The 25,681-nt window shown below is 28.3% G+C and overlaps 1 protein-coding gene across 2 annotated transcripts; it reads right to left on the bottom strand.

The window, feature by feature from the left end:
- Positions 1-1,138: 1,138 nt before the first annotated feature.
- On the bottom strand, positions 1,139-4,696 carry LOC133668815 (uncharacterized). Of its 2 annotated transcripts, XM_062088827.1 has the most exons (7): positions 4,481-4,696; positions 3,584-3,807; positions 3,274-3,494; positions 2,732-2,951; positions 2,173-2,258; positions 1,846-1,937; positions 1,139-1,742 (listed from the first exon to the last, which is right to left on the bottom strand). In XM_062088827.1, the coding sequence occupies exons 2-7, from the start codon at positions 3,671-3,673 to the stop codon at positions 1,459-1,461; spliced, it is 993 nt and encodes a 330-aa protein (XP_061944811.1). In that variant the 5' UTR covers positions 3,674-3,807; positions 4,481-4,696; the 3' UTR covers positions 1,139-1,458. The 2 variants fall into 2 exon arrangements, with proteins under 2 accessions (XP_061944811.1, XP_061944810.1); XM_062088826.1 differs by having other exon boundaries at positions 3,584-4,696.
- Positions 4,697-25,681: the final 20,985 nt, after the last annotated feature.

Raw genomic sequence — 25,681 nt, 5'->3', positions numbered from 1 at the left:
TAATATATTAAAATAATTTTTTTTAATTTTATAAAAATTATTTTTAATATTAGTATATCAAAATAAAAATAAAAATAAAAAATATATAATTTTGTTTATTTTTTTTATTTTGCTTTGGTTTCAGACTATCCTTCGAGCTTCATTATTGTTTATTTTTTTTTAATTTAAAGTAAAAAAAATAAAAAAATAATTTTTTTAAAATTTTTTTGAAACGTAAAAATAAACAAACCTTAAATATATGATTTTTTTATTTAATGTGAGTATCCGGCTTAACTTGCACGTACTTCGATTAATCTCATGGATCCTGAAATTAATGATCATGTAAATTTCCAGTGGTCTTGAAGTTTGTGCAACTCAAACTAATAATCTTTATAGAGCAAATATATAACATGACTAGTTCAGTTATATAAAAATATATAATTTTTATATTTATGAATATGTGATATTTGACCAAGATTATAAATTAGACAAGTTAATCAAGTTTAATCTATATCAATTAATTAAATTAAATTATCTTATCAAATCAATAAAATCAAACCAACCAAATTCTAAATGGACTCTCTTTTAAACCTAGTCCGGGCTTTTGATCGAGCGCAGGTCAGGGGAGGCCAGATTAGATTTAGAAACCGTTTGGGACCGCGTTTTAAAAAAAATTAATTTTTTTTTGTTAAAATTTAATATGTTTTGTATGTTTTGATGTGCTGATGTCAAAAATAATTTTTAAAAAATAAAAAAATATCATTAACATGCATTTCAGCACGAAAAATTATTTGAAAAGTTATTTGAAAAACCACTACTACACTACCGAACACATCTTAATAACACTGCTATATAGTCCAATCAATCTGACAGGGAAGTAGGGGAACATGCCACTGAAATGTATATGAAATTTTCTGAAGATTCTTGGCTTGATTTTTTCCCAGAGGCCAAACTCACAAGAATCAGAGTCCATCTCCAAGGTGAATGTATGGCTGTCATCAAACATATAGAATATGCCACTATATGGTGATTCATGATGCAAGAAAACAATAGATTTATGGTAATGATCAAGGGAGAGTGCTGAGTGCTGTGCCGGACAATCCCAAAAGCACATTCACACACATGCAAGTTGCTGTGGCTTTAGAGACATGGAGGAAGCTTGCAAAAGTATCAGTGATCTCCTCACTCTCAACGATTTCATGATGGTCAAGAAAAAGTGTGTTGCACATTAAAAGGAAGTTCAAAGTTCAAGAGCCTCTAATCCTACTATCTCTCAGGGACCTCGACCATCACTCTACACATAACGAGGCCCCATTTACCACTTAAACAGCAGCCAAAAGAAGAGGAGTAACCTCATCAACACTGACTGGCTAGAAATTGAGCTTGGTTGCGAGAAAGAACTAGCTAGAGTCCTCAGACACAAAGTCCACGCCGGAGATCCAACAAAAAAAAGGAGGATTTTAGTGATCAATCCCCCTGTTAAGGGGAAGTTTCAAAAGTGAAATCTTTTAAGTTATGGTATTGGCCACGCCTAGTCCCCGTGAAGTAATTGAAGTCATGGTGCTCGACCCATAGTTGCTTTAGCCATGAATCTGCCACGCTTAAAAGTGACACTAGCCTGTCTTGGTCCCGACCGCAATTGCCTGAGACCCACACGTTCCCTTGCATCTTGTAAGTGGCCAAACCAAATGGAGGGAGAGTGATGTTATCCCCTTCCTTTCGCTTCTTTTCCGGACTCTCAATGTCATCTTCTACGTCCATATCTGAAGGCATAAACATACATTAAACGCATACTAAATAAGCTAATCAATCAGCATATTCGAAGCTCTCTAGGTAAAGATCAGAGAATTGGGTTCGAAAAGGTACCTTGAAAAGATGATGAGAGGGTGTGGTAGGTGAGGAAGCATGTGGACAAGTCCTTTATGGTTCTTCCCATTGGAATGTGATAGATAGGGTACCTGCGTATAGTTGAACACAAATGCTTCGATGTTATTAATATAAACATGCTGATGGGTGTGAAGAATAATGATTCATTGAAGCTTATCAGGGAACTCCCATGAATTGAATAACAGGATAAACAATTAGGCACCATGTTAAATGTGGAAACCATGCCTTTGAGTATACTTTAGTTAACTTAATTATTTTGATTGCTTGTCGTGCGAGTTTCTGTAAGAGAGAGATTGAGAAACCAACCAGGCAATTGCCATCCAACTTGCCGGTGAAAGATCTACACTTCTCAATGATGTTAAACCCGGAAAGCGTCGAGCAAATCCATTAATCTGTAAGCAAAAGGCCAAGAAGGTGTCATAGAATCCAAGCTTTAAAACAAAGCGAAGGAATTAGTACATTTTAATAGTCAAAATCAACCCCAGTTTTAAGAACTCATTTTGTTGATGGTCTCATCGATTCTTCTTCCAGACAACAGGAAAAAGTTAAAGAGACAATACCGATAGAACGTGCGAATATATGCTCAGGAAACACCATGATGAACTAAACAACGAAAGATATGAATCTATTAGCTTAAGACATTGCAGTTCTTTATTTTATAGTACAAAAGTCAAAAGTTGCAATTCCTCTTTACAAGATGCCTATCATGAAAAGGATGCGGAATGATTCTCAACAAATCAATATAGTTTTGCTTTGTCTTGATCATTCATAATCTTTGAAAACTAAAGCTGAAAAATGCTACTCAAAGTAGATTGAAAAAAGCTACAAGCTGTAAGATTTGCGCAAGAGCAAAAAAAACACCAACCTTGTCCATCAAAGGAACTCTTCCATAAGGAGTTGATCTCTCAAAGTATTGAAAATATAGGCGCCCCAATCTATCATTTCTAGGACAAGGGTTGTCTTGCTCTGACCCTCCTTCTGATGAGCATCCATCGCACCTGCATTTCTTGTCACTCTCACTATCATCACTCCACGAATCGCTGAAAGAGTCTCTCGTTTCGCCATCACCAGACTCAGTGTCTTCCCTACAAACACCAAATCAAAAACATTCCAAACATTACTTTCTCGGCCTCGTCTGCTTAAGATGAACACTCAAAATTCACACAATTCACCCTCCCAGTTAGTATGTTGCAGACTTCCAACAATCATAATTTAAAAAACTTGAACAAATGAAAGGGCTAATTGCAACAGTATTGGTCACAAAATCAATAAGTTTTTAGCTAATGCATCTGGGATTTTGAAACACTTATGTGATCTTCTTTCATCAATTAACATGATAACTTACATGGTTCATTAATTTCAAGAGGAATATTAAAGGTGCATAAACACAAGAAAACAAAGTGATACCTGAAACTGTTGACTGGAGAATTGCTTGTGAAAATTTGGATAGCAGAGAGGTAAGGCACATAGTATTGAACCAAGGTTTCACCATTGTCCAAAGCAATAGGAACTCCAGCCCCATAAGCACTCCATTCATCATAACAATTCCATAGATCACCCAGAGTAAAATACTCCACTGTGTCTCTCTCCCATGGGTGCCATAGTCTGTTTAGATTCCTAATCTCCCTCTAAAACACAAATAAAACAATTGGCCAACAATCACGCACAACTCAATTTGCAGATAAACTCTTCAGAAGCAAGACAAAAAAACACAAACCTTGGGGAGGGATTGAGATGGGACCAGCGGAGTTGTGCAATGAAGGAAGCAATCGAGGTTTGATTGCATTGACCCTTTGTCGAGAAACATGATTTTAGATTAAAAAAGACAGGAAATCTCGAGTCAAAGAGTCTTCCTCTTGTCCCTGTGAAAACAGAGGAGGGACAATAGAGAGATAGGAAGAAAGAGCGGAGAGAATGAGAGATTATAGGGATACGATTTCCCTATTCAAAGAAAGAAACAGAAATGTTAGAGAATTCTATTTTTTGACGTTTGGACATCTAAATATAAGGAAAAAAAAAATTCTCACTTCTTTTACTTTATCTTTATCTTTATCAAACAGAAACTAAAATAAATAAGTTTTTGTTGGCAACAAGAAGGAAAAAATGACAATGTTGTCTAAAGATCAAATCTTTTCCCTGTCACCGGAGACTGAAAATTCAGGCAAGATTTTTCTTCAAATTGGAACACTAAAACCTTCTCTCGAGTGGGAATTACTCCTTTGTTTTATATTGTTTTGTTTTTTTCTTGAAGGAAACTCAACCGTTACACTACAAAACAGAGACTCTGCTTTGATCAATATTGAAGAAACCAAATTACTTGTCTTGGTAATCAAACAACACAAACTCAACGTTAATTCTTCAAGTTAAATCAAGACCCAGCTAGAAAAACACTTTAAATCAACAGAAACAGCAAGAAACCACTCTGAATTTTGAAGGAAGGAAAGGCAGAGTAAATACAAGAAAGTGAGAATTTAAATACTCCTCTGCTTCCTTTTCTTTTGTAGCTCTAAGATCAAGAATGTATTTCTCTTTATAACTGAAAATGATAAAAAGGAATCAACTTTAAGTGAAAAGAACAGCAGATGGCGAGAGCTTGGTAAATCAAGAAACAAACCACTATCCAAAACAGAGTATGTTGATGTCTTGATGTTTTGAGAGGGATACTAAGCAGAGTGTAGTCAATTAGAAATATCCAAATGGAAGAGAAGCATAGAGCTATTGATTTCTTGAGAGAGAGAGGGTGAAACTATGGGATACTCGGTAAAGGGGTCAGAACACAAGATTTATATCATTTATGGTTCTCACTCTCTCTTCTGGGTACAAATTTTTTCTTTGTTTTAAATTTTTTATGTGGGGAGGGAGGGTTTTTATGGTTTTGCAGTGGGACTTGGTCCATTGGAATTTTTAGCAGGTAGTATAGGATCTTATTTTTATCATTTTCTATTTAGAATTAATAAACAAAAAGCTTGGTAAAAAAAATCAAGAAATCTTTTTATGATGAGGATTTTTTTTCAACTGTTTTATGTATTTGGATTAAATTTATTAAATATTAGATAATATATATATACTTGAATTTTTATATTTACAAAAAAAATGTTATTTTTTATCACCACTTCTTAACTTAAAAACAGAGATGATAATGGAAAATAAACTCATATAGTCACAAATCAAATCCTTAGAATGTTCAACTTTAAAAAAATTAGATTGAAAATAAATATATTAAATTTTAACCAAGTTACGAATTCATCCATTATATTATCCAAATCAAATCAAATTAATTTATATTTAATTTAATTTAAAACTCAATTCATATAAAAAAATAAATTAAAGGATAAGGTAGACCCACTCAACTTTAATAGCACTGGTTAATAGTGAAAATCTATCACATATTAGTCAAATTTCCGCATTCAAATAATGAGAATAAAAAATCTTACTGACTTCTAAGTTTTATATGATATATTTATTTCCTTTTTGTTTATTATATTTATTTCCTTTTTGTTTATTTAATGAGGTTATTATATTACACATTTCTTCCAACTCTAATTACGGTTAACCTTAGAAAATATAGATAACTATCGTATTCAACTTTAATCAATTTATTAACACGAGTTCCTCTTATCCTAAGTACAATTACTTATTAATTAACCCATCTAGAAATGGCACTAGCATTTATCGTCTTCTCATGCAAGGACGGGTTCAAGTTCAAAGTTTTGATCAGCCAAAAGTGAAGTCTTTAAAATTTAAATGCCATTTTCCTAGGACCATGTCCAAGTAAAATTAATGGGAGTTGTTGGAAAATTGAATTTAAAAAGAAAAATATATATAAAAAAAAGTACGAAAATTTTATTTCAAAACTTAATTATGGCAAGTTATTGAATTCGGCAAGTTATTGAATTTAAGATGTAGGAGGGTGAGGTTCTTAATTCACTAGGATCTTTTCTCGGAAAGGAAAAGGAAAAGAGAGAGGGAGAGAGACATCTAGGTTAGGATTTCACTTGGACCTATCATGGAAAGGATTAAAAAACGACAACTTATTTTTATTTAAAAACAAATGCAAGCTTTTTCTAATTTGATTTTTACAATATTTAAATAAAAAGGTAAAAAAAAATTAACTCTCAAGCCAAGAAATGAAAGTTTTTTTAATTAAAAGAAATCTTCTCTTTTTTTTTAACGGTTCTGAATTCGACTTTGACATAAAAAAAAGCATTTTATTCTATTAATAATTTTTTAAAAGAAAAGCAACTGAAATCTTGTGCTAAAAAATTAAAAAAAAAAGCCAAGATATGGTACGTATCTGTTTGAAAGTATGATTACGATTATTTTTTAAAGTATTTTTTATAATGAAATGTATCAAATGATATTTCTTTTATTTTTTAAAAATTATTTTTGAAATCAGTGCATCAAAACAATTCAAAACATATAAAAAAATTAATTTTTAATAAAATAAATTTAAATTTTTTTAAAAACACATATATAACTGTGTTTCCAAACGCTCGCAACTTCAACTTGTCTTATCAAAATATATTTTTGTGTTGAAGAAACTTTCAGTTGAATTTTATATCTTAATAATTTTAAAAGATAATATGTTTATTTGATTAGTTTTATTCATAAAATATTTTACAATACAACTAATTATATATAAAATAATTTGTTTTCAATATTAAATATCATTTAAAAAAAACTATATGGTATACGGGACAAAAACCTAAAATATACCACAAAAGTCCTAATCACAATTGTTTAAGCCTTAAATTGAAGTTTAATAATTTACTATTACGTTTTAAATTGAGGTTTATTTTTCTACTATTATTTTTTAACCTTTAAATGAAGTCTAATATTTTATTATTATTTCTTAACCTTGAGTTAAAGTTTAATCTCTTACTATTATTTTGTTTTAATTATCAGAAAGAGCAGTGAATCAAACCGCGTGAACGCAGACACTACTTTTAAAACTATTACAAAATAATTTTCAACTACGTACGCAGGATATCTGTTAGCTGTAACTGATTGACCGACTCCTCCACTGCTTCCTTTCTCATCACTCATGTCATAAGCCGACAAAGGCAGAGGATTTATTTTGTTTCTTGCAGAAACCTAGATTTAGTCTTTAATTATTATCTTATTATCAATTCAGTCATCATTATTTTGATTTTATAGGTTTTGGCAATGTTTGGGAAAATTTAAAACAAAATTTTGTTTAAAATTATTTTTTTATATTTTTTTAATGTGCTGATATTAAAAATAATTTTTTTAAAAAATATATTATTTTAATATAATTTCAAGCAAAAAATACTTTGAACACAACCGCTACCACATTTTCAAACACTTTTTTTTATCTTAAATGTAGTTGATATTAGACAATGTCACCCCGTTCTCGTATTAGAAATACTCTTGTTAGCTTATTTTGTAGTTACATTTGAACGTTATCAAACAAAATTGGTAGTGTTTGAGAGTGCAGTTGAATTGTGTTTTTATAAAATTTTAATTTTTTTTTGTTTTAAATTAATTTTTTGAGAGAAAAGATATTTTAAAAACCCTTTACCACACTCCTAAACAGGTTCATTATCTAAAATTGATTGTGTTTGGATAAAAAATGATAAAACAAAAAATTTCGAAACTCAATTAGTAATAGAGTAATATCTTGGGGACGAAATTGAAGTTTGACGCTGTTGCTTTTTGTCACATAACTAAACAAGAAGGAAAAAAGGTCATTCATGGAGAAAGCAACACGTGGATATCCAGCACGGCATGGGGCAATTTATAGTGACAGATAGAGGGATAGAATAATGGGGTGGAGCCCTTATTCTGACTATTTGTTTGTTTCTCTACGGGTTGATAGATGGATTTACGGTTGGGCGTGCATTTTCATTCATAGCCATATGTAGAAATTGAGAAAAATATGTAGCGTACAATTTTGAAAAAATAGGTGGAGGATGATTTAAGTTTTATGAAATAAAAAAAAATAAAAAATATAGTTTATATCATGTAAAAGAAAAAAGCTAAATGGAGTGATTTAAAATGATACAAAAAAATTAATGAGTGAATTTATGACATCTCAAATGCTAAATGTGAAAAAAATAACAATAAGAAAATTCAAGAATGTACTTGTGTTATTGGACCGTGATTTTAAAATAAATATATATTTTTGAAGTTTTTTTAATTATGTTTTCTTTATATTTAGCATTATTTAAAAATAATCAACATCAATTGAGAGATATTATTAATTCAACAGCTAAAAAAAGAATTAATAATCTTATTAATCAAGTGCTCTAAGCCAAACTAGAAGTAAATTAAGTCCATCAATTAGTTAAATGGTATAATCAATTGCCATGTTTTTTACAATGATTTGTTCTCTATTTTAATTTCATGTGAAAGGGGAAAACATAATTGAAGTCATTCAATGCACCAAATCTTATTCTTGACAATGATCTGTTCATGTTTTGTTGTCGTAAGATTTTTGCTTGGTGCATGCGTGGATTTACTAATTGATATATATATATATATATATATATATATATATATTACTTTAAAATTTATATAATTTATATTTCTCTTTCCATATGATATTTTTATTAAATAATTTTTAATGATTATTTATATAATTTTTACTAATAATAATAATAATAACAACTTACATCAACTAAAGGATATTATTATTAATGATTTCATAAGTAAACTTGTGGGTGATGTTTATTAAAGGATTTTAATGGATGTGTTTACAGGTCTTTTTTTTTTAATTTAGGTACCAATTATAATTAATCTTTTATTAATCTTAATTTCGCTAACCAGAAAAAACTATTAAATTTACAAGAAATTAAAACTCCAATTACAAAAACATATCCTTGTTATGTGCACTTTTAATATTAAATATCTTGATTTAATTTATATATTTCAAGATTACTAAACTCGATTCTATTCAAAATACAACACATATATGGAAAAAACAAGCATAAATTTCTTATTTTAATCATTTTCTTCTATTTTGTTTCCAGATCGAGAACAGATATCCAAGAACCGAACACGAAGGAAACGACAGACTTCCTTTAATGTGAACATCCTAAAATCAAGAGACTTTCAAGGCCACAAATAAAAATCTATCAAAAAAATGCAGAAAAATAATTATAAAAAGAAGGGTGAAAATGACACTCACATGCAAAAAAAGCGAAGCGAAATCACATGTTCAGTTTTTGTGTTTAAATTGCATCGATCTTCCATGAGGGGTCCTCTGGGATTTTTCTCTTTATTTTTCTTTCCTGTCCCTAATCTTAATTAGGTGGGGACGGATGTATCCTTCTTTGTCTCAAGAAATTAGATTAATAAGATGGAAAAGAAGAGATTAAGAGCTAAATAAAACCACAAATTAGATTAACAAGTCGATTAAGATTTGGGCTGTGGATTAATTAGACTCATTAAATTAATTGATGAGATAGTTGAAGAAGAAGAAAAAAGAGAGTATAAGCAACTAATTTTACAAAAAATAATTGATAGCAAAATCCTTTGAAAATTAAGGTTCCAAAAATTCAAAGCTCGTCCACCTCTCTGTCGCATGCACATGCAAATAAAATCTGAGAGACTAACGAGTCATCAATAATTCAGAAAAAAGAATGGGATTGGCCTCACAGAATTTAATATGAAACAACCGATTTTGAGTGCAGTAATTAAACTTGTTTTATCGGTTCAATTCTATATCCATTCAACTTAAAATCTAATTTAATTTAAAATCAATAACTTTTCTAATATTTGAGAATCATAACATATTGTTAGATAATGCATTTAATCTTCAAATATAAATTAATCAATTGTTGAAATTTAATTTAAAATCAATAACTTTTCTAATATTTGAGAATCATAACATATTGTTAGATAATGCATTTAATCTTCAAATATAAATTAATCAATTGTTGAATTGATAATAAATTAAATTGTTTAATTTATTTAATTATAATTATAATTTATATTTGGGTCAACATATTAGTAATCTAATAGGTTAAACGCATTAAAAACTATCACTTACAAATTAAACTGGGATGGTTTAATTAAGTATGACTTGATTAAATTAAAATATATTTTAGAACTTAAGGACTAGAATATAATTAATACATGAATTATATTTCTAGACCTAGAAAAATCAAGTAAGGACCTGATTGAGTTAATTTCTAAAATCATCTTGAATTAATATATGAATATTATTCAGGGGGTAAAGTGATATTTTTACCAATTTATAGGTTTTTTTAGATTTATCTATAAATAATAAATCATGCCTCTTATTTTAACAAAAGAGGAGTGATTGTTTGTTAGACGAAAAAAATACGTAAACATAATATTAGAGCTAGCACTCTAACCGTGGCAATCTCTCTTTTCTAAATAGGGATTTAGAAGATTTCTTATCGGTAGTTCATGTAGATTATCGTTGAAGGCTGGACAATTGTCAGCTTATGGCTTGCAACAACCCAGTCTTTAAAAAATTATTCAAACCTAAAAATGATCAAATTTTTAGGTAATAAATCCCTAAACAACTCTAGATCTATCTAATAAAATCTTAAAAACTTTCAAATAATTTTGTTATGTAATTTCTACCATGTGTAAGATAATAAAAACCAACATCAATCCCTCGCAACACTTTCCCCACTGTTAGGGATTAAAGAAGGCCATCCTAAATTCGATTTTTTTGTGTGAAAAGTGCCAAATTAACGACTTTAATCAAGCAAATCATTTTCTTATAAAGTTGGTAGAAATTTATTGGAAGCTACAAATGTAGCCATAATGTTTTTAACATACCTCAGTTTGAATTGTAAGGAATTCAGCGTGTGTTTAATACTGCAATATATATTGTGTTTTAAAAGTGATTTTTAATTTAAAATATATTAATTTTTTTAATTTTTTATATTACCACATCAAAATTATTAGAAAAAACTAAAAAAATCATTAATTTAATATTTTTCAATGATAAACGTATTTTGAAAACATATTTAAACACAAGTTAAAACACAATGTTAGAAAGCTTGACCAACCTATTTGTTTTCGTATTTCAAAAGTGTTTTTAAAAAAAATTAAAATTTTTTTGTTGTTTTTGCTTCAAATTAATATTTTTTTGATATTTTTAGATTATTTTGATGTACTGAAGTTAAAAATAAAAAAAATATTATTTTAATATATTTTCAAGTGAAAAATATTTTAAAAAATAACCATAACCATTGCGGTTATAAGAATCTTTAAACATTAAAAAAAAAAAAGAAGAAGAAGGGGCTGTAGACTTTAAATTTGGCATCAATTCACCCACCATTCATGCGTTTTACGTGCAAAAGAGCACCAAGTTTTCTACCTTCCACGAATGAGTGACATCTTTGCTCTACCATTCAGAGTTGACAGCCTTCAATTCATCGTTATCATTTAGAATTTGTGACGCGGAATTTTTAGCAAATATATTCTTGAATTCATGGAATAAGTTGATAATGTTAACTATAAGAAAAGGTTGATACTTGTTATCTGAGCTTTCAGACAAAATTCACTATAATTTCTTAATTATCTGATTACTTAGATATAATTTTATCAGAGTGTTCTAGAAGCCTTGCCTCTTGTAAGATTGTTTTTATATATAAATTAGGTTTAGAAAATGATGTTTTGGTTTGATTTTTCCTTTATAGACTAGGCCAGTCTAGCTATTGTGAAAACAGTTAGGTTAGTGTGCTATTTTTTCAATCAGTTTTATAAATTATTAAATTTATATTTGAGTTATTTTCTATCATTTAATTAATATTGTAATCTTTGAACTTGAAAAACCCAAGCCCTAGTTTTTCACTATACAATATGTCAATTTAAATCTTCGAAGAAGTCAAAATAAAATATTTTCTAACAAATATATTTGTTTGGATATGAAAATTTTTTTGGTTTTATTAAATAGGAAAAGTCAGAAGTAGAAAGATAATATTTGAAGATTTTATATTATTTTCTTCTTGATTGGGGATTTCTAATTGGAAAATTTTGTGGTCAAAATTAAATAAATTTTCTTTCTTTTTTAATTGTGTAGAATCTCTTCCTATAATTTTTCAATTTTATTTGATTCTTCTATTTATTTTTATTTTTCTCATTTTACAAGATCTTTCATTATATTGTTTGTAGTTCTATATAAATCATTTTGTTAAAAAATAATATAAATCATATATTGAGATCTCATCTAAAATTTTAAGTTGAGATCTCAAAATATAATTTATATTATTCTCTAATACATTTTAATACTTTTTTTCCTTTTTATTTCACTCCCTAAATGTTTATTTTTATTTTTCATTCTTCAATATTTTTAATTTTTTTATCTATAAAATTGATCTTATAAAATAATATAAATCAATGAAAGCGCCCAAAAATAAAGAAATGACATAAATTGATTGAAGTGATATTTTTGATATTTTTATGTTTTTGTAAATACTGAAAATTTGGGAGGAAAATTCAAGTTATGACATATTTTACGGTTTAATACCTAACATTTTGAAGGAAAAAAAAACCAAAATCATCAAATGTTAAATTAACAAGATGGAAAATTAACCAAACAAAACAAATTCAATGAATCTGAACCCATGCCCAAGCGAGAGTTGAGTGCACGTCGGTGGTTTTAAGCAAAACCCATGCTGCTTAGATTTTTTCTCTCTCTAAAAGCTTTGGTTGCCTAAAAAATTCATTTTACTTTCCATCCAAGACACGACTACATACGATATTAAAAAAGCTTGTGATCTCTCAAGATAAGATAAAGATTTGAGATTTTCTTATCACCTAATAATTTTTTAAGATCAATCTCTTGTTCGCTTACAATTAATTTTATATGTGTTAATAATCCATTATAAAGAACTTATATTGCATAAAATTTTTAAATAAAATCTTAACCTCAAATATGAGCAGAGCAGATTTTGCTTTAATTTTATCTTATATCCATCAATCATATCAAAAACTAATTCTTTACACCCACCGAGGTTCGTGGCCTAGCGGTCCTGACAAAGAATTCCTCGTCTCTGCACCTTAGATTCGAACTTTGTGTCCAGATCTATTATTCTCGCGGTGTCTTACCTGTCTACTAGATTTGTAGGGTGTTTAGTGAATCCAGAAAATAATTGTGGTGCATGTAAGCTGGCCAGAATACTTCGAGTTATATAAAAAAAAAAACTAATTTTCCAACACTATAGAAAATTAAAAAGAAAACAGTATTTGTTGTATATAAAATATTATCCGATTAATCTTACCATTAAACAAAAATGGACAAGTTTTAAGAAATTCAGGCTCTCATTTTTATGATTTTAGAGGCAAAGATATTAAGACAAGGAATAACTGGATAAAGTTCGATTGATAGAAGACTCGATTTAAATATTTTCCTATTAATTAGATGTAATTAATTGAGAATAGGATGATAAAGGAGAATAAGAATCTCCTTTTCACAAAAAAGTATATCCAAGCTTTCTAGTGGCTTTCATTTTGACTACGTTGCCTAATTAGCTCCATCCTTAAAGAAAAAGAAAAAGAAAAAGAAAAAAATGTTCTCTAAAGTTTTCTAAATGCCTTGTAAGTTTCCACCAAACGATGGCAAGTCAATGCGAATCATCTATGGTCCATCGGCATGGGGGTTCATATTCTTTTGATAGATGGAGATTTTCTTGGATTCTTTCATTTCATATTTAATCTTTTTTTAAAGATTTAAATTAATAAATTTAAAATTAATACTAATGATTCAAGAGCCCGTTTGTTTTTGCATATTAAAAGTGTTTTTTTTAAATAAAATAAATTTATTTTTTTTTCTTTACTTCAAATTAGTTTTTTTTTTATGTTTTTGGATCGTTTTAAAATGCTGATATAAACAAATATTATTTTAATATATTTTTAAATAAAAAATATTTTAAAAAATAATTATTATCACATTCTCGAACATCTACTATCATCTCCTTTCTCCTTGTAACATACGTTAAAAATGATGATGGCTAAATAATTGATTTTATTTTGAATATACATCATGTAATTCAAAAGTGATGATAAAGCTTGAAACATGAATGGTTACGTTTCTTTTCGAAAACAAGAGGATCTAAAATTATTTTCAGATGTTACGATTTTTCTCGTCACCCAATGACAAAAACAATGGAACAACTTGATCTTGACATCGCATTGAAGCCACAGTTTGACACTGTAGCTTGTGGAAAATAAAGGCTAGCAAGTTGAGCTGCGAAGCTTAGTGCATGGCTACCCTCCTTTGATGGCCGCCCGTAAACAAGCCAAAAATGTCAACTAGACTATTGAAGGCTATTTCTCCTTCGCACTCAATTATGGAGCTGTGGATGTCGGTCAAGAGCCATGCAGACCCATGGCCATAATATATTTTGGACATTTTTAAAAGCTAAACGGGTGGTCTTTTTTGTATTATATTCCTAATTTTTGTTGGTTGAAATGTATAATAAAAAACCACTGAATAAAAAAAAATCTACAGATAATTAAAATATCAAACTTGGATCTATTGGGTGCAGATGGCCATCAGTTTTAATCACTTCTAGTACTTCTTTTTCTCTTGAAGTTAATGGCACTCGATCGGTCAATATTTCTTTATATCACCGCTAGTCAAGGGTAGAAATTTTGATAGGAATAAACAAGCACCAATATAAAATTCATTATTTGTGTCCATTGGATTTATTACAAGGATAAGAGTCAAGAGGACTAAAGAGATATTGAACAAGCCTCAGCCTATTCATGGTATTTGTAAACTTTGAGAATTTCTTCTAAAATAATTAATTTCAAACATGAAGTGGTGTTTAAAAAAAAATTAGGTCTTAATTAGTATAATTCAAACAAGAAATGAGATTACTTAACATAACATATATTTGACTACATAATTTTATATTAATATATAGTCTTAACTTTTCATTTGATAGCTGGATCCAACTGAGATTTTGCGGAATGATTTTGGTGTTTTTTATAGAATTGAAAATTTATAACAATTTGATATCAAGAAAGTCTTTAAATAAAACCTAGAAGTTAGTATTTGGGAAAATATAAATTGTGCCTCATTAAATACAAGCATGAACTTTGTAATATATTCTTAATTAATAACTTTAAAATTTGAACTCAATATATAATTATCATAATGTATATATCAATACCTTTACCTAGCTTCTATATCCATTTTTCCCCCCTCAAGATACGAATTTTCTAACCAAACACAACACAAGAGAGAAGACTTTCATTAATTTAACAATAAAATCCATAATTAATTTCAGATTAAGCTGGACTCCATAAGCAGAATGACTCGACCGTCCACCAAAAAGTGCTCAGTTCATTGAAAAAGTATGAGTTATAGTTAGAATTAATTAAATAGAAACTTTAGTCTTGAGACAAAATCAACGGCCAAAATTATGGATCACATAAAAAAATTGTTATCCAGATAGTCAAATACTTTGCCCCACGAATTCCATTCATAGAAAAGGTAAATTAACTGACCGCAAACAACAGCCTGAGAAAATAAGAAAACAAAAAACAAGAACAGTATTGTGTAGGAGCAAATTTAATCTCAAGAACTTCCAACAAATCATGCTCGGCAGTAGAAATTCCAAACATCAATTTATGGGCCACCGGCAGGGAGGGGGAGGCCATTTAATGGTGCTCTTTCCCCATTAAAAGAAGAAGAAGATATAGTTTCGATAGAGAAAAGGAGGAATTAAAAAAAAATGCTAATTGACCTGAGTCGCCGTTTGTGGAAAAGAAAGGCGAGAAAGTGGAGGTGCAAGGCTAGTGGCTCCACTGCTGTGGATGGCTACCCGGCAAGAAAGGCAATAAATTAATGACCTTTGAAGACTTTTTTTCCCTTCGGCAGGCATTGAATGGATGGAAGCAAGTCAAGGGCCTTACTGTGGGAGTAAGTAATCGTCGAAATTGTAGTTCATGGTAAACGGTCGGAAATTTGCTCTGAAAACTAATGAGGTGGTCATCACTTGTTAATCAACTTAATTTTCATTATCAGAATTGAAAACTAGAAAATATATTAAAAAAATCATAAGAAAATAAGAAATATAAACAAGAAAGTAAAAGAGAAGAGAAAGAAAGCGTGGATTGAATGAAATTCGGTCAAACGAACGAACAAACAAATAAAAACTCTCATCATAAAAAGCTTATACACACCTGATTTAAACAATTTTATTAGTGGATTTAAATTTCTGGTTCTTAAAATGTTTATAATTAATCAAATCTGTGTGTTTATTGGTTGTTTAAAAGTAATGTTAAATTTGTGTTTATAATATTCAATTGAGTGTTTTCATGTTTTATTTTTAAAAAATAATTTATATTTATCTATATGGTTAGCTATTCGACCACAATTCAATAATAAAACCAAACTAATGAAAGATTGGAGAAGACAATAACGAACAATTATTAATTTAATCTATTAATTTTTTTAACTAAGTCATTTGGGCTTGATTCCAAGCTCAGTAGTGATTGAGCTTTGTTCAAAGTCTACATATATATATATATATATATATATATATATATATATATATTAATTTGTTCATTTTAAATATTTTAGTTTTGCATGGTAATGCAATCCATGTCCATGAAAACACCAAAAAGTGAGACTTGTTGAGATCAGATTATTGCACGGTAGATTCGTACGTCAAGGACCAAATCCTAACTACCAGATCCTCAAATATCAAAATAATTAATTAGATAGCTGATACACGATGCGCCACGGGTTCACTTTGTTTCTTTTAAAAGAGCTAGTAATTTTTATTTTTTTTAACTCATTGAGTCATTGTTATTTCATTGTAAACATCATTCATCAACTAAAAAAATTCATTGAAACGGTTTTAATACCACCGTGAAGGTTATATAATAATATTAAAAAAAATTACGTACGCTTAAAGCAAATCAAATAATATATTATGAGGTAAATATCTTATATTTATATTAAATTAATTAATTTAATTTAAAAATAATTAAAAAAAAACTAAATTCAACTAATAAAAAGATACAAAATAACTCATGTAATTTTTAAAATCATTGAAAATCCATCATAATATATATAAAAAAATATAATAAAACCAGGTCTCTAATTAAATAAATGTTGAATGATGAAATTGAAAAAATAGAAGTTAAAAAAAACAAAAACAAAAGCACGCCTGAGCAAATATCATAAACAATGATTAATATCCTAAGCTCATAATTTATAAAATCCTAGATTCGAGTTTAATCAATAAACTCAATTCTCATGTTTATATTTAATTAATTAATATAATTTAATTCAAATAAAACACAATTTCTTTTTAAAAAGCTAAGTTTAACAAGGAACAATAAACAAAAAGACAAGAAATAACCCAAGTCATTTTCAAATTCAGTGAAAAATTCTATAGGAAGCAAATAAAAAAATAATAGAATTCAATCTTCAATTAAATAAATATTCAAGGATGAAACTAAAAAAAAGCTTAAAATATAGAGAGAAAAAACTAGCAAAGTTGAGTGAATTTCTTAAACCTCGGTTAATCTCTCAAACCAGCAACCCGTAACATTTTAAACTCTGACTCAATCAAGAAACTTAATTTTTAACTAATTTAATGTTAAATGATAAAATAAAAAAATATATGAATTTAGCAAATTCTCCAAAGTTAAAAAAAATATCAATAAAAAGAATGAGAATAAATTTTTATAGAAAAAATTGAATAAGGATTAAATTATAAAAAAATTCAATTTTAAAATTATATAAAATAAAATAAATAAAAATCAAAAGAATAGGGACTGAATTTAACAAATAAAAAAATTTAAATTTAAAATTTTAAAAAATATAATTTATAAATTATTTCAAATAAAATAAATGATAATAAAAAAATAAATATGAAGATGAAATAAAAAATCCCCTAGAAGTCAATTTAATAACTTTTATTTTTAAAGGCAATTTAATGATTTTAATATATTAAAAAGACTAAAAAGTGTTTAGACACTAATTGAAATTCATTTGTTTTTAAAAATAATTAAATCACTTTATTATGCTAGAACCTTTATAATGCTAAAAAATATGAGGATATCAATTTGTCCTAAATAACTATGGTAATGACCCATGAGTGCTAGAGAAAATATTGTTTTACTTCAAATGGCTAATTCATTATTTTTATTTACTAATGGTAAAATAGTTATTTTATTTCACTATTTCATAATAATATATATTTTGAGCGACAGAAAATGACCGATGATTTTTAGTTTAATTTCAATTTTAATGTAGCAGGAAATAGTGGCTTCTAGCTAGGTGATGTCGAGGATAGAGTTACCTTTTGCAATAATTGTCATGGTGCAACAACTCCCCATTAATTTTCCGAGTTTTCTTATGCAGTCAAAACACCAAAAAGTTTGTGAATTCAAAGTAATTAGGTTTGTTTTTTTTTTTAATAAAAACTGATTCAAACTAGTTTGATTTGATTTGATTTTTCTAGTTAGGCTCAGTTTTTTTTATTTGAATTCAATTCGGTTCGGTCTTTTCAGTTTCAGACTTATAAAACTGAAATCAAACTGGTCGGTTTTTTTAAAATTTTAATCAGTTTTTTTTTCACGATTTGGTTTTTTCAGTTTTCTAGATTTAATTATTTTTTGGTTTTTTTTTCTCCCCTACTGCCTTCAATAAAATCTGAGTGAAAACTTTTTCTGGTTGGGAAGACAAATCCCATCAATAAGAAAATGCTTACAATCTCATAAATCGTAGCTCTTGATTATAATAACCCTTTCTTTATGCCAGATGATTCTATGAACCCTAAATTGATCCATCCGTGCATACAAAATAAAAGATGGGAAACTTATTTCATAATTAGCATATTGAAGTATTTTTGTTCAGAGGCATCTTTTTTAAGATCACAAGGCCAAAGATTAGTGTTCTTAATTAATGTGGCTAAGACCTAGTTAGAACGAAATTAATCGGTGATTGATGCAGAAGCCAAATTAAACAGGATGGGCATATCCCTTTAGAAGACTAGCCAAGTGGGAGCTCCATTTGTAAATTTTATGTCCACAATTACAATTTCAAGTCCATGAAACAATGGAAGATTTGACCACCAGAAATTAAGGAGTGGTATGTGTTGAATGGATAAGGATACCAAGTCATTTTGGTCAAGCTACGAGAAGATGGCTCGTAGGAAATCTCTTAATTTCAATGTAAAAAAATCTATTTTGATCACAAGATCATAGATTTAATATCTCAATTCATGCAAGATTTGACCTAACTATTCAAATTCCAAAGCTATATTATTTAAGCTCGTAGTTTTGTCCCTTCAACTAGCATTGGTTTTGGTACTAATTAATTGCGTTGTGCAGAAAGTCAAAACTTTGTTATAGAGATGTTTATTATTATTATTTGGTGGGAAAAGTTGTTTTTAAAATATTTTTTATTTAAAATATATATTAAATAATATATTTTTTATTTTTTTAAATTTATTTTTATATCAGCATGTCAAAATAATATGAAAATATTACAATAATATTAATTTATAACTGTTTTTTAAAGTATTTTTTATCTAGAAATGTATTAAAATAATATATTTTTATTTTTTAAAATTTATTTTTATATTTACACATCAAAATTATCTAAAAACACTAAAAAATATTAATTTAAAATAAAAAAATAAAAAAAATTGAAAAAGAGTTTTTAAAAAACGTGGAGAAATAGTCTCCAAATTGAAATAGATATAGCCACGTGGGAATATTCCAAGATTGTCAATGCTTCAGTTTTAGGCTTCTAGATAAAGCACGGTCCATTACTGTACAAGAAGACCATCTCAGTCATGTGATAAAGCTTACTACGGATAGAAATCTGGGTCGCCTTGTACACGTGGGTTTTGTTGGCCATAGATGTGTTTCATGTAAATAGAAACGGTGCATTTTATAAATAAATATTTTTTATTTATAAATAGATAAACTAAAGATGAAGATGGTTTACCGACTTTGAATTAATTGGTGGTATCACATCACATGTGCCTAAAATTAATTTATTCCGTATTATTTGCCTAAAATTCAGTTCAGAATTGCATTTATGTCACCATTGTTCATTAAAATTCTTGGACAATTTTGCCATCTTTCTAGGCATAAAGGCCAAACTTGAAAAAATGTTGAGTTTTTTTTTTTTAAAAGGCATGATTTGGTTCTTTCCTAATGCCTTTAGGAGGTTTGTTTCTTCTTTTATTATTTTGGCATCTAAAGGAATATAATTCTCTCGATGTGTTAAGTTAAAACGGATGGATACAAATTTATTTGGAGATAAAATAATCTCTATTGATGTACAAATTCATTTAAAAATACTTGTAAACATCAAATAATAATAATAATAATAATAATCATTTCTCAATAAAAAAAAGAAGAGGCAAAGTTATTAAATCAAGCTCAGCCAATAACTTGAATTATAAATTGAACATGTTAATTTTAATTGACCTGAATTAATCCAAAACAACGTGGTAAAATAATGTATAAATAAATATTGGCTTGTTAAAAACCTTATTTCTTTGTAAATAAAGTTTATAATCAACAAGGTCGAAATGAGTAGCACTAGGGTGCAACCCTACTTTTTTTTGTTTATAACAAGGGAGAGACACGATGGAATTCTTCACAAAGTTCGTTCCAAGATTTTTTTTTAAAATAAAATGATATTGTTTTGAAAAAAATAAAAAACAGATTTATTTTTTATTAGATTACAGGTTATCCCATCATATTAACTAGATTAATTTTTATATAGTTTAATTTAAAACTCAATACAGGATTTTATTGAAATGAACTATGAATGGGTTGGGTTAAATGATAATGAGAAGTTGAGAAATAGTAAAACTTACTTGAAAGCATGGGCTAACACTGATTTTTGTTGGGCTGATTGAATGTCGTTGCCATTATGTGGCCTGAACATGCTTACCAATCTGTGTTGCATGAAGAAATATCACGTGGAAGATTTGGTTAGCCAAAAAAAAAAAAAAGACGACTATTTTTTTAAAATCGACATGTCACGTGGCCTTCTTATCAAACGGACATAAAATCGGGCCTACGTCAATTCACTGGCATGACTATGTCAATCATAATTATCCTCAAATTTTGGCTGAGCAAATAAGATAATGGAAGATAAAATGGTAAGAGTAATACTTTTCTTCCCTGTCTCTCACTCTCTCCTGCCATAATTATCGGCAAGAAATTGAGACCGGCAGCATCTTTTACCAGGACTAAGGTTGTCTGGTCTCCATGTCAAACCATGTTTATCTGCAATATCTTAGGGTTGAATACGTTATTGTAAGCTAAATCGGATTCATAACCCAAAATGGCACGCATCCATGTCCAGGATGTGGAAGGAACCTCTCTCGCCTATCATGGAGTTCCCATTGCCCTTTGTGTTATCTCTCAAAATTTGGATTCAATCCTCCCATTCATTAAAAAAAATAATAATCTTGTTACCTCTTTTGAAATCGAAGCCCAGAACAACGATATGAGATCCAAACCCATTTGTTACATGAATATATAAAACTTGAAAGGTAAAGCACTTCCTAAACTAAAATGCTTCTATTATGATTAGAAATCAACATCATTTGATATTACAATTTAATCGTGATTTTAGGAGTTTTGAATTTTAGGGTTTTTTTTCCAGTATTTTAAGATGATAGTATTTCAAATAAGGATGTCAAATTCCCTCGTCAAGAAAAGAATGGATTTTTTTATAAAATATTTTATTAGTGTTTCATGATATAAGAAATAGATATAAAAAATTAAAAATATACTTGAATGCAGGGATGAAGATAGATGGTGAAAAAGAATTTCTACCCTAGAAATAAATTTATGCACCTCTAAAAAATGAAAGAAAAAAAGAAAGGAGGATAAGAGGACACGAGGAGACAATATAGAATTATGATTTTGTTTTTCCAAAAAAGACCTCACAAAATTTTCATATTTTCTGTTCATGACCCCCCACATTTGAATCTAGACCCTTCATGTTCTATACATAAATATACACAGGCGCGGTCGTCGACAATGTGAGTCCGATTCCGACGAGTCTGCCCAAGCAATGATGAGATAGTTATAGAGGAAGAAGCGCGTTGTTTGATCCTTTGCTTAAAGCTTGGGCTGCATCCTAGCGTAGGCTGTTCTGGGCTTTATTCCAGGCCCATTAGTCTCTATAATTTGGCACAGGTCCAAGCTTATTATATTTCTTATTTTTTAGCCAGATCCCTTCCTTTTTTACATTTATTTTCTAAAAAATATATATGTTACATATATATTATTTATTGCAACATTATTATATCACAGAGATTTATTTATCATTTTATGAAGTGAGAAATAGATGAAAAATAATTAATCAAAATATAATATAGATTTTTAATATATTCACGCTACATTTATTTATGTTTTTAACAGAATTTATATTAGTTTATGTTTTTATATATAACTCTAGATTTAACATATGAAACTTGGAATATTAATAACTTAGTAGATATAATCTATAATATTCATTTGAAAATAAAATATTGTATGCTTACTGCTAGATTTTTTAACTTGATTTTTATCAATGAAGAAATTATCATTTCAAATTATTAAACAAAAACAACAGATATTTAAAATATTAAAATAAGTCAGATTTAATAATAATATAAATCAAGGGTGAAACATAACAATTACTATATTTCATATATCACTGTCAAACACAATTTTATCTTCTTTATATTTTGATATATTACATTACATCAAATCTTGTATTTTTTTTGTTAAAGAATAATATAAATTATATTTTAAAACCCCATCTAGCAACTTAAGTTTTTGGGTTGAATTTGTTTTTTGACATGATATCAAAACCTTGATGACAAAACGGTTACGATTTTGAATCTCACAATCCTTATTTATTTAATAAAAATTAAGTTCAAGATAGTATGAGTCTCTATAAGTTTCAAGATCAATGAACTTTCACTTGAAGAGATGTATTAGAAAATAATATAAATTATACCTTAAAACATTACCTAAAAATTTAAATTTTAAATTAAATTGATTCGGAGACAATTTTAACCTCCAAGCATTACCTAATTGTGATTGATGATAGCACATTGGTTTTGAAACAAAGTTTAGCCAAGATTTACTTTTCATAGAAATGGGGGGAAATAATGAGCTAGGACCCCAATCTCCATTGACTACAACTTGGATCCATTCAACTTTGTGTAATTTATGCAAGCCACCATGTATTGCCCATGCTTTAAGGGGATTTCGATTTAAAATATTTGAAGATAAAGTGCTTGTTGCTTCGTAAAGAAGGATAAGGTTAGAGTTTTGTCATTCCCTTTTTAATCATTTTATTTTGTATCGTTTCACTTAGTTCCATGCCATTGCGCATTATCCTTCCTTTCTTACCTGAAAAAGCTGAAGCTTTTTCTTCTGCTAGCTGCCGAGAAGGCACATAATTAATTAGGGCTAAGTGTATCATTCAAACATCATCACCAAGTCAAGCATCCTCCTGTGAGAACCAGAGGAGCTATGAAGCTTGCAGGAGGAGAAACATCCTTGGAGAACAAAAGAATTAAGTTATCATTTTATTTTTTCCAGAGAAAAGAAAGAAAAGATTATGATTCATAAAAAAAAAAGAGAGAGAGAGAAGTTTAATATTACCTGAGAGGGGAAGGAAGGAAAATAGAAATAGAAATACCCTGGTGTCATTAATTGATTTTTGTGAAGCTAAATTAAAATAAATGATCGGGATTCTCTTGATGTTTTGTCATGTTTTTAAAATTTAAATATGAATACGATCTAGTGCCTGCGGTAATTCAACTTCTTATTAATTTATTTTTTAAAAAGTTTATAAATTATTTTTGATATTGACCTATTAAAATGATTTAAAAACATAAAAATAAAAATTTTAAATAATTTTATTTTAAATTTTTTATGAAATTTCATGTGGACCCTTTTCAAACAATCCCATTTCAATCCAAATCATTAAACCATTCCAATAATAATTTATGAAAATCGACAAGATTTGCTTAATAAGAAGGAACAGAATGTGATTGAAGATCGAGGAGTGTGGAGAGAACATGAATGGTGGGTTGTTGTAAAAGGAAAACGATAATCATGAAGGCACTAAATAATGATTTGTGATGCAAGAAATTGAAGTGAAGAAATGCATGTACAAAGGGAAGAAGAGGGCCTACATTCGTAGACTATGTTGTAAAGGCGAAGAGCATTAGAGAAACCATCCCAAAAGGTCGTGGAAAAGATAGCAATTCTTTTGATCGATCGCCAACGCCAAAATAATAAACAAAAGAATAAAATAGTGAAATAAATAAATAAATAAAAACTATGAAAAAGGTTCTAGATATCTTTGAAAATTCAATGTGTGGGAATGGAAATAATGAATCTGTAGTCTTTTGAAAATTCTAAAGGGATGTTTGTAAAATCCGAAGATTTTCTTTAACAGCTTCTCAAAGACTAGATTTTTTTTTATTAATGTGCGTACCTCGACTAATCACACAGGCCCTGAAATTAACGAACATGTAAATCTCCAGCGACCTTAAGATTTGTGGGACTCAAACTGGTGATCTCTTTGAAGTAAACCTAGAATCTGACCAGTTAAACTATACCCTTCAAAATTAAAATTAGATTTTTCAAAGTGTAGAGTGTAGTTCAAATTTAGAATTATACTTATAACAAAATATATTTTTTCTATCAAGATTTTAGTATGTTACCTTCTTTTTTTCTTTTTTTTACAACTTCAAGATTAGTTTAAAATTGTATTTGACTAGTATTTTAGATAAATAAATAAATAAATATAAAAAAAACAAAAACATGTTTTGATTACATGAATGAGATGAATTTAGAATGAGTTCATGCTCTTTCCAAATCAACATGTCTTTTTGTAATAACTGTTTTTTTTTTTTTTGAGATAATAACATAGCGCTATTTAAGTAACCACAATAAATATTTAGGATTACTAAAAAGAAATAAGAAAATTTTGCATTTATATTCCTCACCTAATTTTGGTTTGTTCATTAATTGTTATCAACTTTATTTTCAGGTCAATACGCTTCCAAGTCATTGTCTGATTGGAGTTGGAGAATGAGGACCCATTGAGTACCCATTGAAAAACCAGATGGGGTGGTGTTTAATATTGTAATAAATATTATTATTTATTTAGAAATATTTAGAAATATTTTTTTATACATTTTCATAATGATTTTATTATTATTATTAGATAATGAGAAATTTAATATTTAAATAAATATAAAAAATAAAAAACACAGTAAAACATCAAAATAACTTAAAAATAAAAAAAATAAAACTAGTATTAAAATATATATATTTTTAATTTTCATAATGTTTACTTTTTGTTATTATCACACCACCTAACAATAATAATAATAACAACACAGCTGCTAGCCCACACAGGCTGCATATATACTCTAGACTGGAATGTGTTTTTCCCTCCTTCATCAGCCATGAACTTTAGAGTTATTGCATAATTAATTAATGTAAATGATACATCATCCATTATCCAACTTTGCTAAACTTTTATAATTTAAAAGTTATTTGATTTTCATTCCTTAAACTTATTATTATTATTTTTTAGTTTAACGTGAGTGTCCGGGCTAGCTTGCACGTACCTCGACTAATCTTACTGGCCCTGAAGTTAATAATCATGTAAGTCTCCAGTGACCATCATATAAGCAACCACGGGGTTCAAACCTGAGACCACAGAGGGAGCAAACCTCTCAGTCTCAACCTCTTATTATTGGACTACCACCTAGATAATTAAACTTATTTTTCATCTAGAATGATGGTGATAATTTATAATTTTATAATTTTCTTTTAAACTGTAATCTTAAAA

Source organism: Populus nigra, chromosome 11 (assembly GCF_951802175.1).
Source record: "Populus nigra chromosome 11, ddPopNigr1.1, whole genome shotgun sequence".
Lineage (NCBI taxonomy): Eukaryota > Viridiplantae > Streptophyta > Magnoliopsida > Malpighiales > Salicaceae > Populus > Populus nigra.
Note: the sequence above shows the minus strand (reverse complement) of the source record. Positions and strands in the feature narration are given on the sequence as shown.

Bases quoted from the DNA above. Each gene is read 5' to 3' on its own strand.
- LOC133668815 (XM_062088826.1), bottom strand. From the start codon at position 3,673: ATGTTTCTCGACAAAGGGTCAATGCAATCAAACCTCGATTGCTTCCTT. The intron at 2,952-3,273 runs GTATCACTTTGT...TGGTGTTTGTAG, and splicing joins TCTCCAGTCAACAGTTTCAG to GGAAGACACTGAGTCTGGTG. The intron at 1,938-2,172 runs GTTGGTTTCTCA...AACTATACGCAG, and splicing joins AGTTGGATGGCAATTGCCTG to GTACCCTATCTATCACATTC.